At 50.1% G+C, this 14036-nt stretch overlaps 1 protein-coding gene across 1 annotated transcript in view; it reads right to left on the bottom strand.

Annotated features, from left to right (window-relative positions):
- The window catches only part of BRME1 (break repair meiotic recombinase recruitment factor 1), a 60535-nt gene that overhangs the window by 45170 nt on the left and 1329 nt on the right, over window positions 1-14036 (bottom strand). The window contains exon 2 of the mRNA XM_088473976.1: window positions 12601-12637. Within this exon, the coding sequence (XP_088330102.1) occupies window positions 12601-12625 (25 nt within the window). The 5' untranslated portion in view covers window positions 12626-12637. The remainder of the gene's footprint in view (window positions 1-12600; window positions 12638-14036) is intronic.

The raw sequence follows: 14036 nt of genomic DNA, 5'->3' as shown, positions 1-14036 counted from the left end.
CGTGGTGAGGAGAATCCATTCCCACACTGCGAACCGCTTGCCTGCTAACAGGTGAAAGGAATTCAGCCACCAAAGGCGAGATGTTCGAGTTCTGGGAGATAATAGAACTCGCTGGTGAAGAAAGAGGTGAGACCCCGACCACTGGGAAAGAAGGTCCAATTGAAATGGACAGGCATGAACTCTCGTGTACTGGATGGCTTTGAAGGTCGCCATCATTTTTCCCAATAGGCGAATACACAGATGTACTGACACTCTGCGATGTGTTGAATGGAGGAGACCTTGTCTTGAGGAATGAATACCCTCTGTTCCACCATGTCCAAAATCATCCCGAGGAATGGCAGGCGCTGTGTTAGTTGTAGATAAGATTTTTGGAAATTGAGGATCCAACCGTGTTGCAAGGGGCTTTGATAAGAAGATCGTCCAAATACGGGACGGTAGCAACACCATGAATCCGAAGCAGGGCCATGGCCATGACCTTCGTGAAAACTCTCGGTGCTGAGGAAAGACCGAAAGGTAAGGCCTGAAATTGAAAATGAGAGTTTTGTACTGCAAACCAAAGGAATGCCTAATGAGGCCAGATGGAAATGTGGAGGTAGGCATCCTTTATATCCAAGGACACGAGAAACTCTTCCTTCTTGAGGCCTGCAATTACAGACTGGAGGGACTCCATTTTGAACTTGAAAGCACGCAGATAAGGATTGAGATCTTCAGGTTCAGAATGGGTCTCACCGAACCGTCCGGCTTGGGAACTACAAACAAGCTGGAATAAAAACCCTGACCTCGCTGATGGGTTGGGACATTCACTACCACTCGAGACAACAGAAGCCTCTCTATTGCTCCCTGAATCACAACCCGTTTTTCCACTGACTGTGACAAACCAGCCGTGAAAAAGCGGGGAGGTGGTTGAATCTTGAAATCCAACTTCAACCCCTGAGTAATGATGTCCTGGACCCAGGCGTCCTGGCAAGACCGGATCCATACTTCTTTGAAGTGCTGAAGGCGAGCTCCCACCTTGGGGTCCCCCAAGTGAGAAGGGAGTGCGTCAAGCAGAGGGTTTAACCGCAGGCTTGTCCTGTTGGGACGAGGATGCAGTGGATCTACCTCGGCCTCTGGAACCACAGGAAATAGCTGGAGCTCCTCTGGAACGACCTCTAAATCTCCCTGGAATACGAAAGGACCGAAAAGACGGTCCTGCAACAGGTTTCCTAGGAGGAGGAGCGGCCGATGGGAGATAAGTGGATTTATCACCTGTGGCCTGTGAAATCCACTTATCCAATTCGGATCCGAACAGAACGTCCGCTGTGTAAGGAAGGGCCTCCTCTGCTCAGCAGCCTGCCATTGTCGCAGCCAGGAGGATCTATCGGAAAGGTTACATATGTCCTTTGAAGCTTCCCCAAGGAAAGTGGCTGATTCTGCAATCTGTTCTGCCAACTGAGGGTCTCATTCAGACCCGCTCGCGAGCGCAGGACGCTCGCAAGCGGGTCGATGGTACCCAAATGTGCATGCGCACGACGGATGCTGCTCCGTCGTGCGCACGCGCGAGACCCGGCGAGCGACGGGGAAGCCGTCGCTCAGGGTCTCGCACCAAAGGGGGCGTGCTGTCGATGGTGAGTGACAGCACGCCCCCTTTGGTGGGCGTGCCGGGGCATGGCTGCCCAGACGGAGGCGTTCCCATGGGAGCGCCTACCGTCTGGGTCCGGCCCCACTGACATCACTAGTGATGTCAGTGGGAGTGATTTTGGCTCTGATAGAGCCAAAATCACTCCATGGCTTGCGGTCACCGAGACCCTACTGCAGGGTCTCGTAGCAAGCCTGATGGTCGCGATGGTCTTGACCATCGCGACCATCATCATGGACACTCGCATAAGCTGTGGGTGGTAACCCACAGCTATGCGAGTGCCCAGGAGGACGCACCAAAAAAAAACAAAAAAACGCCGATTCAGAGCGGGCACTCGTTCAGTGCGTCCGGCTCTGAATCAGCTCCTCCGCTTGGACCCCAGTCTTAAGGCCCTCTGAAAGCTGTGTAGCCCATGCTTCTACAGCCTTGTTGACCCAGCAGCTGACTAGCACGGGACGAAGGGACACCCCTGCAACTGTATATATAGACTTCAAGGTGTTTTCTAACTTTCTGTCTGAAGTTACTTTTAGACTGCAGGAGGAGTCTCGCATAATTTTCTGCTTTCTGAGGGAAATGGATAATAAGATAAGAGTTTCCGTGATATTTGGAACTTTTTATCTGGGTGTTTCCACGCCGAGGTTAGGATCTCATCCAATTCCTCAGATGCTGGAAAAGTGTCAGCCTGTCTTTGACTTTTATTAAAGATAGACGGTCTAGCAGCCACTGGATCTATGTCTTCAACATGTAACAACTGGCGTACCGCCGCAATCAGCGCCTCTGCGCCCTGAGTTGCAGGTTCCGACTCCTCTGGAGTCTGTTCCTCCTCTGGTTCTTGAACCTCGCCTTCCTCTGGCTCCTGCATGTCGTCTTCATCAGATTCATCCAACCTGAAGGGATTATGAATCAGTCTCTTAGTAGGGACATTAGAAGACGAGGCAGCAGGAGGGACCTGGATCGACATAACTTTTGTGAGCCCCTCTACAGATCTGGCTAATGAACGAGCCTAATCTGGTTCCGAGATGGTAAACGTCTGAGTTCTGGCCACCTCTCTGTCTCTGCGATTGGCTTGATGGGCACTTCTTGCGTACCATACGGTCAAGCTGCTCCCACAACTGCTCAATGGGGTTGAGAGCTGGTGACTGCGCTGGCCACTCCTTACAGCCAGAATACCAGCTGCCTGCTTCTTCCCTAAATAGTTCTTGCATAATTTGAGGGGTACTTTGGGTCATTGTCCTGTTGAAAGTGGAAATTGGCTCCAATCAAGCACTGTCCACAGGGTATGGCGTTGCAAAATGGAGTGATAGCCTTCCTTATTCAAAATCCCTTTTACCTTGTACAAATCTTCCACTTTACCAGCACCAAAGCAGCCCCAGACCATCACATTACCTCCACCATGCTTGACAGATGGCGTCAGGCACTCTTCCAGCATCTTTTCACTTGTTCTGCATCTCACAAATGTTCTTCTGTGTGATCCAAACACCTCAAACTTCGATTCGTATATCCATAACACTTTTTTCCTATCTTCCTCTGTCCAATGTCTGTGTTCTTTTGCCCATATTAATCTCTTCCTTTTATTGGCCAGTCTCAGATATGGCTTTTTCTTTGCCACTCTGCCTAGAAGGCCAGCATCCCGGAGTCACCTCTTCACTGTAGACGTTGACACTGGCGTTTTGCGGGTACCATTTAATGAAGCTGCCAGTTGAGGACTTGTGAGGCATCTAATGTACTTGTCTTCTTGCACAGTTGTGTACTGGGGCCTCCCTCTTTTCTTTCTACTCTGGTTAGAGCCTGATTGTGCTGTTCTCTGAAGGGAGTAGTACACACCATTGTAGGAAATGTTCAGTTTCTTGGCAATTTCTCGCATAGAATAGCCTTCATTTCTAAGAACAAGAATAGACTGTCGAGTTTCACATGAAAGTTCTCTTTTTCTGGCCATTTGGAGAGTATAATCGAACCCACAAATGTGATGCTCCAGGTACTCAACTAGCTCAAAGGAAGGCCAGTTTTATAGCTTCTCTACCGAGCAAACCCGTTTTCAGCTGTGCTAACATAATTGCAAAAGGGTTTTCAAATCATCCATTAGTCGTCAAACGCGCTTAGCAAACACAATGTACCATTAGAACACTGGAGTGATGGTTGCTGGAAATGGGCCTCTATACACCTATGTAGATATTGCTTTAAAAACCAAATGTTTGCAGCTAGTCATTTACCACATTAACAATGTATAGAGTGTATTTCTGATTCATTTAATGTTATCTTCATTGAAAAAGACAGTGCTTTTCTTTCAAAAATAAGGAAATTTCTAAGTGACCCCAAACTTTTGAATGGTAGTGTATATAATTATAAGGTAGAAAGTAAATCAAATAAAATAATAACACAATAGTGGATATCAATCTACAAGTGTGCAGTCATCTAATGGAATATAAACAATGATAAGATCAATAAAAATGGGAAAAGGGGGTTGGAGATAAAGTCGTGTAATAAAAGTGTCAGTGCAATTCATGTAACCATAAATAATATATAAAGTATTTTAATTGATACAAAAGTGAGGAGTGTAGCTGTGAAGAGTCACTAACTACTCGTATCTAGGATGTGTCATATTAATAATGTAGATCAAAGAAATAAAACAAGAGATATGGTAAGAACTTACCTTTGTTATCTCTGTTTCTACGAAGTCCATAGGGTCCACAGGGTTGACCTTGGGGTATAGCTGGATCTGGATCCACGGGCACCACGCAGTTAAAGCTTTGCTGCTCCCAGGATGCACTTGGGTCCGTCCTCCTCTATACCCCGCCCCGGCCACAGGCACCTCAGTTGGTAAGCAGCTAAGGCCGGAGGAGGAGACTAAACAGAGAGAAGGAAGACTGGAACACACAAGAAACCATACTCACAGAAATGGGAGACGGAAAACCGGTGACCAGCCACACAGCCCATTTGAAGCCAGGTGCGTCAGGGCGGGCGCCCTGTGGACCCTATGGACTTCGTAGAAACAGAGATAACAAAGGTAAGTTCTTACCATATCTCTTGTTTTCTACTTCAGGGTCCATAGGGGGTCCACAGGGTTGACCTTGGGGATGTCCCAAAGCAGTTCAACTAAGGGCGGGGACGCTCCTGTGCTGAAAGGAGTACCCGGCGCCCAAAGGATGCATCCTGAGAGGCGAAGGTGTCAAACGCATAAAACCTCAAAAACGTCTGAATTGAAGACCAAGTAGCCGCCTTACACAGCTGAACAGCAGAGGCGCCACGTCTAGCAGCCCAAGAGGGACCCACAGAACGAGTGGAATGAGCCTTAACAGAGGCTGGCACAGGTAAACCCTCCTGCGCATAAGCCTCACAAATAACTGAACGAAGCCAACGGGCTAACGTTTGCTTGTTGGCAGGCCAACCCCTCTTGTGAAAACCGAAGAGGACAAACAAAGAATCCGACTTCCTAACCGAAGCAGTCCGGTCCACATAGATTCTAAGTGCCCGGACCACATCCAAGGAAGCCTCACCAGCAGAAAGATCAGGTGACTGAAAAGCTGGCACAACAAGTTCCTGATTAATGTGGAACTTTGAAACCACTTTGGGCAAAAACTCAGGACGCGTGCGGAGCACTGCCCTGTCCTGGTGAAAAATCAGAAAAGGAGGGCGAAAGGAAAGCGCCCCCAATTCTGAAACCCTCCTGGCCGAAGCAATTGCCAGGAGAAAAATGGTCTTAAATGTCAGCCACTTGAGCTCCATCGACTCAAGCTGCTCAAAAGGAGGACCCTGCAAGACCCTCAGTACCACCGTCAAGTCCCACGGAGCCACCGGAGGCACGAAGGGAGGCTGGATCCTGAGAACACCATGGAAAAAGGTGTAAACATCTGGCAGTGTAGCAATCCATCGCTGAAACCACACGGACAAAGCAGACACATGAACCTTCAGAGAGGCCAGGCGTAAGCCGAGGTCCAAACCCGATTGAAGAAATTCCAAGATTCTGGAAACCCGGAACACCTGCGGATCATAGTTTCTGGATTCACACCACTGAAAATAAGTGCACCACACCCTGTGGTAAATCCGCGCGGAGGCAGGCTTGCGTGCCCTAAGCATGGTACCAATCACTGAACTGGAGAAACCCCTAGACCTCAAGACGGCTGTCTCAAGAGCCACGCCGTCAAAGACAGCCGACCCAGATCCGGGTAAAGGCAGGGCCCCTGAGACAACAGGTCCCGACGCTGAGGAAGAAGGTACGGAGCGTCGATGGAGAGGCACCTCAGATCGGAGTACCAAGGACGTCTGGGCCACGCCGGAGCCACCAGCACGAGCGTGCCGCCGTCCTGCTTGAATTTCCGCAGAACCCGAGGAAGTAAGGATATCGGAGGAAACAGATACGCCAGGTGAAACGTCCATGTCACCGACAGCGCGTCCACCAGACTTGCACCTGCGTCTCTTGTCCTTGACCCGTAAACGGGCAACTTGTGATTGTGACGGGAGGCCATCAAGTCCAGCTCCGGCAGCCCCCACCTGTCCACGAGTAGCTGAAACACCTCTGGGTGAAGCGACCATTCCCCGGGATGCACATCGTGACGGCTGAGGAAGTCCGCCTCCCAATTGAGGACTCCGGGAATGAAGACTGCCGAGATCGCTGGAACGTGACACTCCGCCCAAGCAAGAATGCGAGACACCTCCGACATTGCTGCCCGACTGCGAGTTCCCCCTTGGTGGTTGATGTACGCCACCGTGGTAGCGTTGTCGGACTGCACCTGAACCGCCCTTCCGTGAAGAGCGGGGCCGGACGACTGCAGGGCCCTGTACACAGCCCGCAGTTCCAGGATGTTGATGGGGAGAAGTGCTTCTTCCGCGGACCAACGACCCTGAAGCGATAATGAGCCGGTCACTGCCCCCCAACCCCGAAGACTGGCATCCGTCGTGAGCAGGACCCAGTCCGGGATCCAAAAGGGGCGCCCCTCGACCAGATGCACCGTCTGAAGCCACCAAGCCAAAGACTGCCGAACCTCCGCGGACAACACCAGCATCTGAGAGCGGATCCGGTGAGGTAACCCGTTCCATTCCGATAGAATCAGCGCCTGCAGGGGCCGGGAATGGAACTGGGCAAATTCCACCATGTCGAATGTCGACACCATGGACCCCAGAACTCTCATAGCTGAATGGACCGACAGGCGGCAACTGCTCAGGCAACTGTGTATCCGCAGCTGCAGGGAGGAGACCTTCTCTGGAGTCAGGAAAATCCGCTGCTGACGAGAATCCAGCAGGGCTCCCAAATGAACCATCCGCTGTGATGGAATCAGGGAGGACTTCTTCCAGTTTATCAACCACCCGTGTGCTTGAAGACAAGCAATGGTCAGGTGGAGATGTCGAAGAAGCACCTCCGGGGAGCTCGCCAGCAGCAGAAGATCGTCCAGGTACGGCAACAGACGTAGACCCTGACCCCGAAGGTGGGCAGCCATAACCGCCATCACCTTGGTGAACACCCTCGGAGCCATGGAAAGGCCAAAAGGCAACGCCCGAAATTGGTAGTGATGGTTCAGGATAGCAAACCTCAGATACCGCTGATGTGCCGGTGCTATGGGCACATGGAGATAGGCGTCCTGGATATCGAGGGAGACCATATAATCCCCGGGTTCCATCGCCAGAATGATGGAACGTAACGTTTCCATCCTGAACCTGGGAACTCTGAGGTATCTGTTCAGAGACTTCAAATTCAGGATAGGGCGATGAGAACCATTGGGTTTCTGTACCAGAAACAGAGTAGAATAGTACCCCGTCCCGCGCTGAGACTGCGGAACGGGAACAATGACCCCTGCTTGTAGCAAGGATTCTATAGCTACCTGAATCTGACCAGCTTTGGTCTTGTCCAGAGAAGGACTCGTACAGAAAAACTGGTGGGGCGGCCTGAACCGAAAAGACAGGGCGTACCCCTGAGAGACTACTTCTCGAACCCAGGCATCCGTGGTGGTATTGTGCCAACACTGGGCGAATTGGAGAAGTCGGCCTCCCACTCTGGGGTCCCCCAGAGAGAGGCCCGTCCCATCAGGCAGCAGGCTTATCCTCCTGCTTGGAAGAAGGGCGTCGAGCACTCCATGCTTGCTTCTTGGGCTTGGGTGCGGCCTTGGTCGCCGAATGTCTCGGGAAGGACTGGCCCTTGGCCTTACCCTGAACCCGAAAGGCAGAGCTCCTCACTTTAGCCGGCGCAGAGGCCGAAGGGAGAAAAGCCGACTTGGACTTAGCCAAAGTATCCACTATTCTGTCCAAATCCGGACCAAATAGTAAATCACCATTAAAAGGCAAGGCCTCCAGACCCTTTTTTGAATCTGCATCAGCCCTCCAGGACCTCAGCCACAGGGAGCGCCGAGCAGATACCGCTGCAGCCGACACCCTAGAAGTGAGCAGGCTGGCATCCAAAGACGCTTCCCCAATATAGGAAGCTGCATCCCGCATCTGTCCCACTAACGCTCTCTGGATTTCCGGAGCCTCATCAGGAAAGGTATCCTCCAAGGCATTGGCCCATGCCTCAATGGCTTTAGCCACCCAGGAGATAGCCATGGACGGGCGAGCCACCGCCCCGGAAAGAGAATAAATGGACTTTAAACAAGTCTCCACCTTCCTGTCCGTGGGATCCTTCAAAGAGGAGATAGACGGCAATGGCAACGTCGCGCTTTTGATCAAGCGGGTAACGTGGGAATCCACCGCCGGCGGAGTTTCCCATTTCCTGCAATGAGCTTCAGGAAAAGGATAGTTCGCCGCCAACCTCTTCTGTGGATGGAACCTCTTACTAGGTAATTGCCAGGCCGCCGCCATATGATCCGATAATTGATCAGACAGGGGGAACACAGTTGAGGTCACCTTGGCCTTTTTAAAATTAGGAAACTTCAACCTAGGAGCCGGCGCCTCATCCTCAACATGTAGGATAGCCCGCACCGCCCTAACTAAGGCTGGAACATTAATGGAGGACTTAGCTTCCACCTCCTGCCCCATGACATCAGAGTCAGAGTCCTCATGGATTTCTCCATCATCTGAGGACACTTCCGAGTCCGACAACTGCACAGCTAGTGAACTCACAACCGGACGTTTAGACACCCTTGGTGGCACATCACCTTGCAACATGGACTGAAACGCCGAGGATGAAGCCGCCAGACTCTGTACGGAGCTGGATAGAACATCCACCCAAGGCGGAGGCTGCAAAGGCACTACAGACTGACACGTCCCTGGGGAAGACTGCACATACACAGGCAGTCCCGAGTAAGGACCCACAGTCTGGGCCCCGGGGGAAGACCGCAACATTTGTGGAACCCTCGGGGAATGGGGGATGGTGGGCTGCGGTAACGCCCTAGAAGGGACCGCTGATGGGACCGATAACCGATCCGCAATAGACGCCAGCACCTGTGAAAACATCGCCCAAGGAGGATCCTGTGATACAGGGGGGTTGGAGGGGCCCGGTACCAGCTGGCACCGCCCGCACAGACCATCCTGAGATAAGTCCTCCCCATCAACTCCAGCAGCACAGCGTCTGCAGGAAAATAGCACAGGAGCCACAGAGCGCTCAGTCTCCTCATCAGACATGATACCGTAAATCACAAGAAACAGGTATCACCAGAGGAATTACGGTTTTAACACCCGCGCACTCACCAGTATGCGACACAACAGCCCAGATATGGTACTGTGTAGCACACAACAGTATGTGACTGACCCCACAAATACGTGTTTTATATAAGTGAGGGTCTCAGAAAAACGCCCTTCCCCCACACACCTGCCGGGCCGTAGGAGAAGGAAAGGGATAGGTATAAGCTGACAGTAAAGGAGAATAAGTCACAGACAGGCAGCACTAGCAATAGTCACATACAATGCAGAAAAGTTATACTCACTGCACCTTCCGCTACAATCAACCGCCCAGATTCAGTGTCTGGGAGGGCTATAGCGCTGTGTACACTGTCCTTTAGCAGGGGAGAGGTACACAGGGGGACCGGTCCACTTGATACCGCCTGGGAGTCTGCGATGTGCCAGTAAAGATGGCCGCCGGAGACCTCAGAGGAGGAGTGGCCGAGAGATAAGAGCAGCTCAGCGACGCCAGACTCCTAGTTGAAAGGCGCGCTGAGCTGAGGGGAGGAGCCGCTAGACAGGGAAGGCTGCCTCCCCTGGCTAGCAATTAACCCCCGGGTTGCCGGTCCCGCTACCAGCCTGATACCCTGGTGGTCTAGCGGACACGCGGGGTATTCCTCAATTGAGGGGGAGCCCGCCGCCGCCGCCGCTAGCGCCTCCGGTCTGTCCCCAGAGACCGGAGGCTCCTGACTGCATTGAAGTATCCGCGGGCCGCCGCACGCGGCGACCCGCAGCTTACCTGATCCCCGTCGCGTCCGGCAGCAGTCAAGGGAGTCCCCAGAGCCCGGCTAGTACAGGCTCTGGGGTCCCGCCGCGATCCCCAGAGCTGTACTGGCGTCGCGGCGCCAGCGGGGAGAAGGAGCGGCAGCGTGGACGTCCTAAAGGACAGTCTGATGCTGCCGCTCTAACAGTGTAAAAAAAGAAGAAAAAAATAAAAAATTTCTCTTTTAAAATAAAGCTTAGGGGCTGCTCCTGCAGCCCCACTGCGACAGGGTGACCCGACTCCGGCCGGGCACCAACTAAAACTGAGGTGCCTGTGGCCGGGGCGGGGTATAGAGGAGGACGGACCCAAGTGCATCCTGGGAGCAGCAAAGCTTTAACTGCGTGGTGCCCGTGGATCCAGATCCAGCTATACCCCAAGGTCAACCCTGTGGACCCCCTATGGACCCTGAAGTAGAAATATTACTAAAAGTTAAATGGTGTACTAAAGTGTCAGTGCAGTAGTGCAAAAAGGTTATTTAAAACATGAATTTCTGTGCATGCACATAAAATGCGTATTTTAGGATCAAACACAATCTAGACAGTATTTATTACGTTATTTATATAGCGCACACATATTCCGCAGCGCTTTACAGAGAATAGTTGGCCATTCACATCAGTCCCTGCCCCAGTGGAGCTTACAATCTATGGGTCTCATTCAGACCCGCTCGCGAGCGCTGTACGCTCGCAAGCGGGTCAATGGTGCCCAAATGCGCACGACGGAGGCGCCTCCATCGTGCGCATGCGTGAGACCCGAATAGCGACGGGGTAGCCGTCGTTATGGGTCTAGCACCAAAGGGGGCGTGCTGTCGATGGTGAGTGACAGCAAGCCCCCTTTGGTGGGCGTGTCGTGGGCGTGTCTGCCCAGACGGAGGCGTTCCCATGGGAACGCCTACCGTCTGGGTCCGGCCCCACTGACATCACTAGCGGTAGTAACCCACAGCTATGCGAGCGTCCAAAAGGCCGGACGGAAAAAAAAAAAACACGCCCTGATTCAGAGCGGGCGCTTGTTCAGAGCGTCCGGCTCTGAATCCGGCCCTATGTTCCCTATCACATGCACACACACATACACACTAGTGTTAATTTTTGTTGGGAGCCAATTAACCTACCAGTATATTTTTTGGAGTGTGGGAGGAAACCCACGCAAGCACAGGGAGAATATACAAACTACGCACAGGTAGGGCCGTGGTGGGAATCGAACCCATGACCTCAGGGCTGAGGCAGTAATGCTAACCATTACACCGTCTGTGCTGCCTTACGTTAATAGTATAATGGACCAGAAAGACAAATATTCTATATTAAAAAAAATATATATATACAATTTTTGTATTACAGCTTTATCTCCAACCCCCCTTTTCCTGTTTTTATTGATCTTATCATTGTTTATATTCCATTAGATGACTGCACACTTCTAGATTGATACCCACTATTGTATTATTATATTATTTTATTTACTTTCTCCCTTATATATCTAAGCACTATTGTCGCTGTACACCAAGTACACTTTTACATTTTTTTTATATATATATATATATATATATATATGATTAAAATTTGGGGGGCACCCACACTACACATGAATATCAGACAGACATTAATAAAATGAATAAAATTACCTAAATATTAATTATTCCAGGTGTTAAATTTAACACCTATGGGGAGTATGGCGAAAATATTAGTAATCCCTGCATCACTTTCTTGATGGTAATAGGCTGGTGATCTTATCTGATAGATACGTGGAAACAAATTATACGCTGTGTACCACTCTGTCCCAAAAATTCTCCTGCGTGTCTTAACGTACAGCAACTGGTATTCCCAGGTGGTCTCCCATCCAAGTACCAGGTGCTGTAGGTTAAGACACGCAGGAGAATTTTTGGGACAGAGTGGTACACAGCATATCATTTGTATAATTTGTTTCCGCGTATCTATCGGATAAGATCATCAGCGTATTACCATCACAAAGTGATACCAGGATTACAAATATTTTCGCCATACTCCCCATAGGTGTTAAATTTAACACCGGGAAGAATATTTAGGCAATTTTATTAATGTATGTCTGATATTCATCTGTAGTGTGGTTGACCCCCAATTTTAATTATATATATTAAAAGTTATATTTTATATGAATTCTATGTATATCTTTGTCAACAGTGCCCCAGCAACAAGCCCTTCTTTCTTTCTCTTGTTTGGTGTTCTACGGTTTAAGCAGCGTAAACCAAGAAAGCGCTCGGATATCCGTCTTTTCATTGACTTGCTTCACTAAAATCGTCACTGCTCAGCTCCCTTTTGTCATACATTAATATGTCATGCACCTAAACCTTCCTCCACAAATGCTCTATAGAACAGTGCAAACAGCCAGATGCCTAATAGGGACTTTACTTTATACTATATATAGATTTTTCATGCATACTATAGAATTGTGGAATGAGACCTACATTTGCAGCTTTAAATAAAGCTGTTTTGAAGGGAATAAAAAAAAATAGATGTAAAGGTGAGGGAAGGGCTTCTGTAACCTATGCTCTGAATAAAAGCTGCTGTGAATAAACTATATGAGGGGGGACTGTGCCAGGATATCGTCACTCTGCATTCACAAATCAGGAAGCAGGGTTACAGCTGTGACACTGCGCAATCCATGTCCTCACCTGACGCCCTCTTTTTCTTCTTCATTGCTTTATAGATCTAGAAAAAAATGAGAAACTTGAATTGATAAGTTGCCCCTTATACCCAAGTTAGTCAGCTGGTGGCCCCCGAGTTGTGGAATCTAGTCCTAACATAAACATACGAGTCCTGACACCCACCGACAGCCGGTGTCTGTATTTGTATAATTTCCAGGTCATTTCATGGACGATATAGATGTACATTTGCCAGCATTGCTAGAAAAGGCCAGCGGACATCCTGATGTTAGGGCAGTATTTGTATTCGTATTTCATAATGGAAGGTAAGAATTTCTGCCTATAAAACTATGCAGTGATAAGATAACCATCCACCAGTTGTTAGCGCTGACATCACAGACTAAAATACAATCTGGCATTGGAAGTCAGTGCTGATACAGGACTGATATTGTCGCATTCAGTGATTTATCGCAGACATCCAGCCACAGAGGAAGCAATTTATCAATTGCAAAACTAGGTCTTTACCACGTCTCTTGATTTGAGCAGAAGGATCTAGGTTTCTGATGAGGAGCATTGGTTTACGGAGCTAGATTGTGGAAAAGTTTATCAGCCAGGAGGAATAGGGGAATTAGTATGATTCACCGCCGGCCGCATAACCTAATACCCCCCCTAACCCTCCTTTAGGGTGCCTAATCCTAACCTCCCCCTCAAGTGCCTAACCCTGACCCCCCCCTCCTAAACCTGTCTCCCAGGGGGGCGCCTAACCCCCCCTTCCCTAAACCTAACCCTCCCGGGAGCCCTGAACCTAACCCTCCCCCCCGTGGCTGTCCGCACCCGGTTTAGCTTCGATCGGAATGCCGGGCGCACAGCGTAGGTAATATGACAGGCGTCGAGATTTCGATGCCTGTCATTTAACCCTTGCCGGGATTAGACAGTCGCCTCCATCAGCTTCCCGGAATAGGGGTACCTAAGCACTTTGACCTGAGATATAAAGGGTTGTTCCGTGCAGCGAGGAGGGCACGTGGCCATTTCCACACCACAAAATCACATGTATTTTGAACCAGGTCAGAGCTGGGGACCTTCTGGTTTGTTCCTGTATATTTATTGGGACAAGTTTTGCGCTACCATGTTGCACTTTGGCGGGGAAGAGTATTTAACGCGCACTTCGAGCAAACTGCATACACACATGTAATAAAATAGACTCTGAATATCCTCTCTCACTAGCATTTAATCCATAAATGAAGATACGTAGGAGCAATTATATTAGGAAAGAGATTTAGCGCAATAAGACTTTGGGCTTGAATCAAAGATGGACACAATTCCGGTGTTTGCACAGTTGAGCGATTATCGGTGGTCTGAGCATGTGACATTACCGATGTCCCTCGCAGTGAGGCCTTATTTGCAAAATTGACAGGCAGGGACCGGTTATGGCCGGCACCGGGGAGGCGGAGACCCAGACGCAGACG

The sequence above is a fragment of the Taudactylus pleione genome, unplaced genomic scaffold, assembly GCF_031769625.1.
Source record: "Taudactylus pleione unplaced genomic scaffold, aTauple2 ptg000145l, whole genome shotgun sequence".
Lineage (NCBI taxonomy): Eukaryota > Metazoa > Chordata > Amphibia > Anura > Myobatrachidae > Taudactylus > Taudactylus pleione.
The sequence above is the reverse complement of the archived record's forward strand: the minus strand, read 5'-3'. Positions and strand labels throughout refer to the sequence as shown.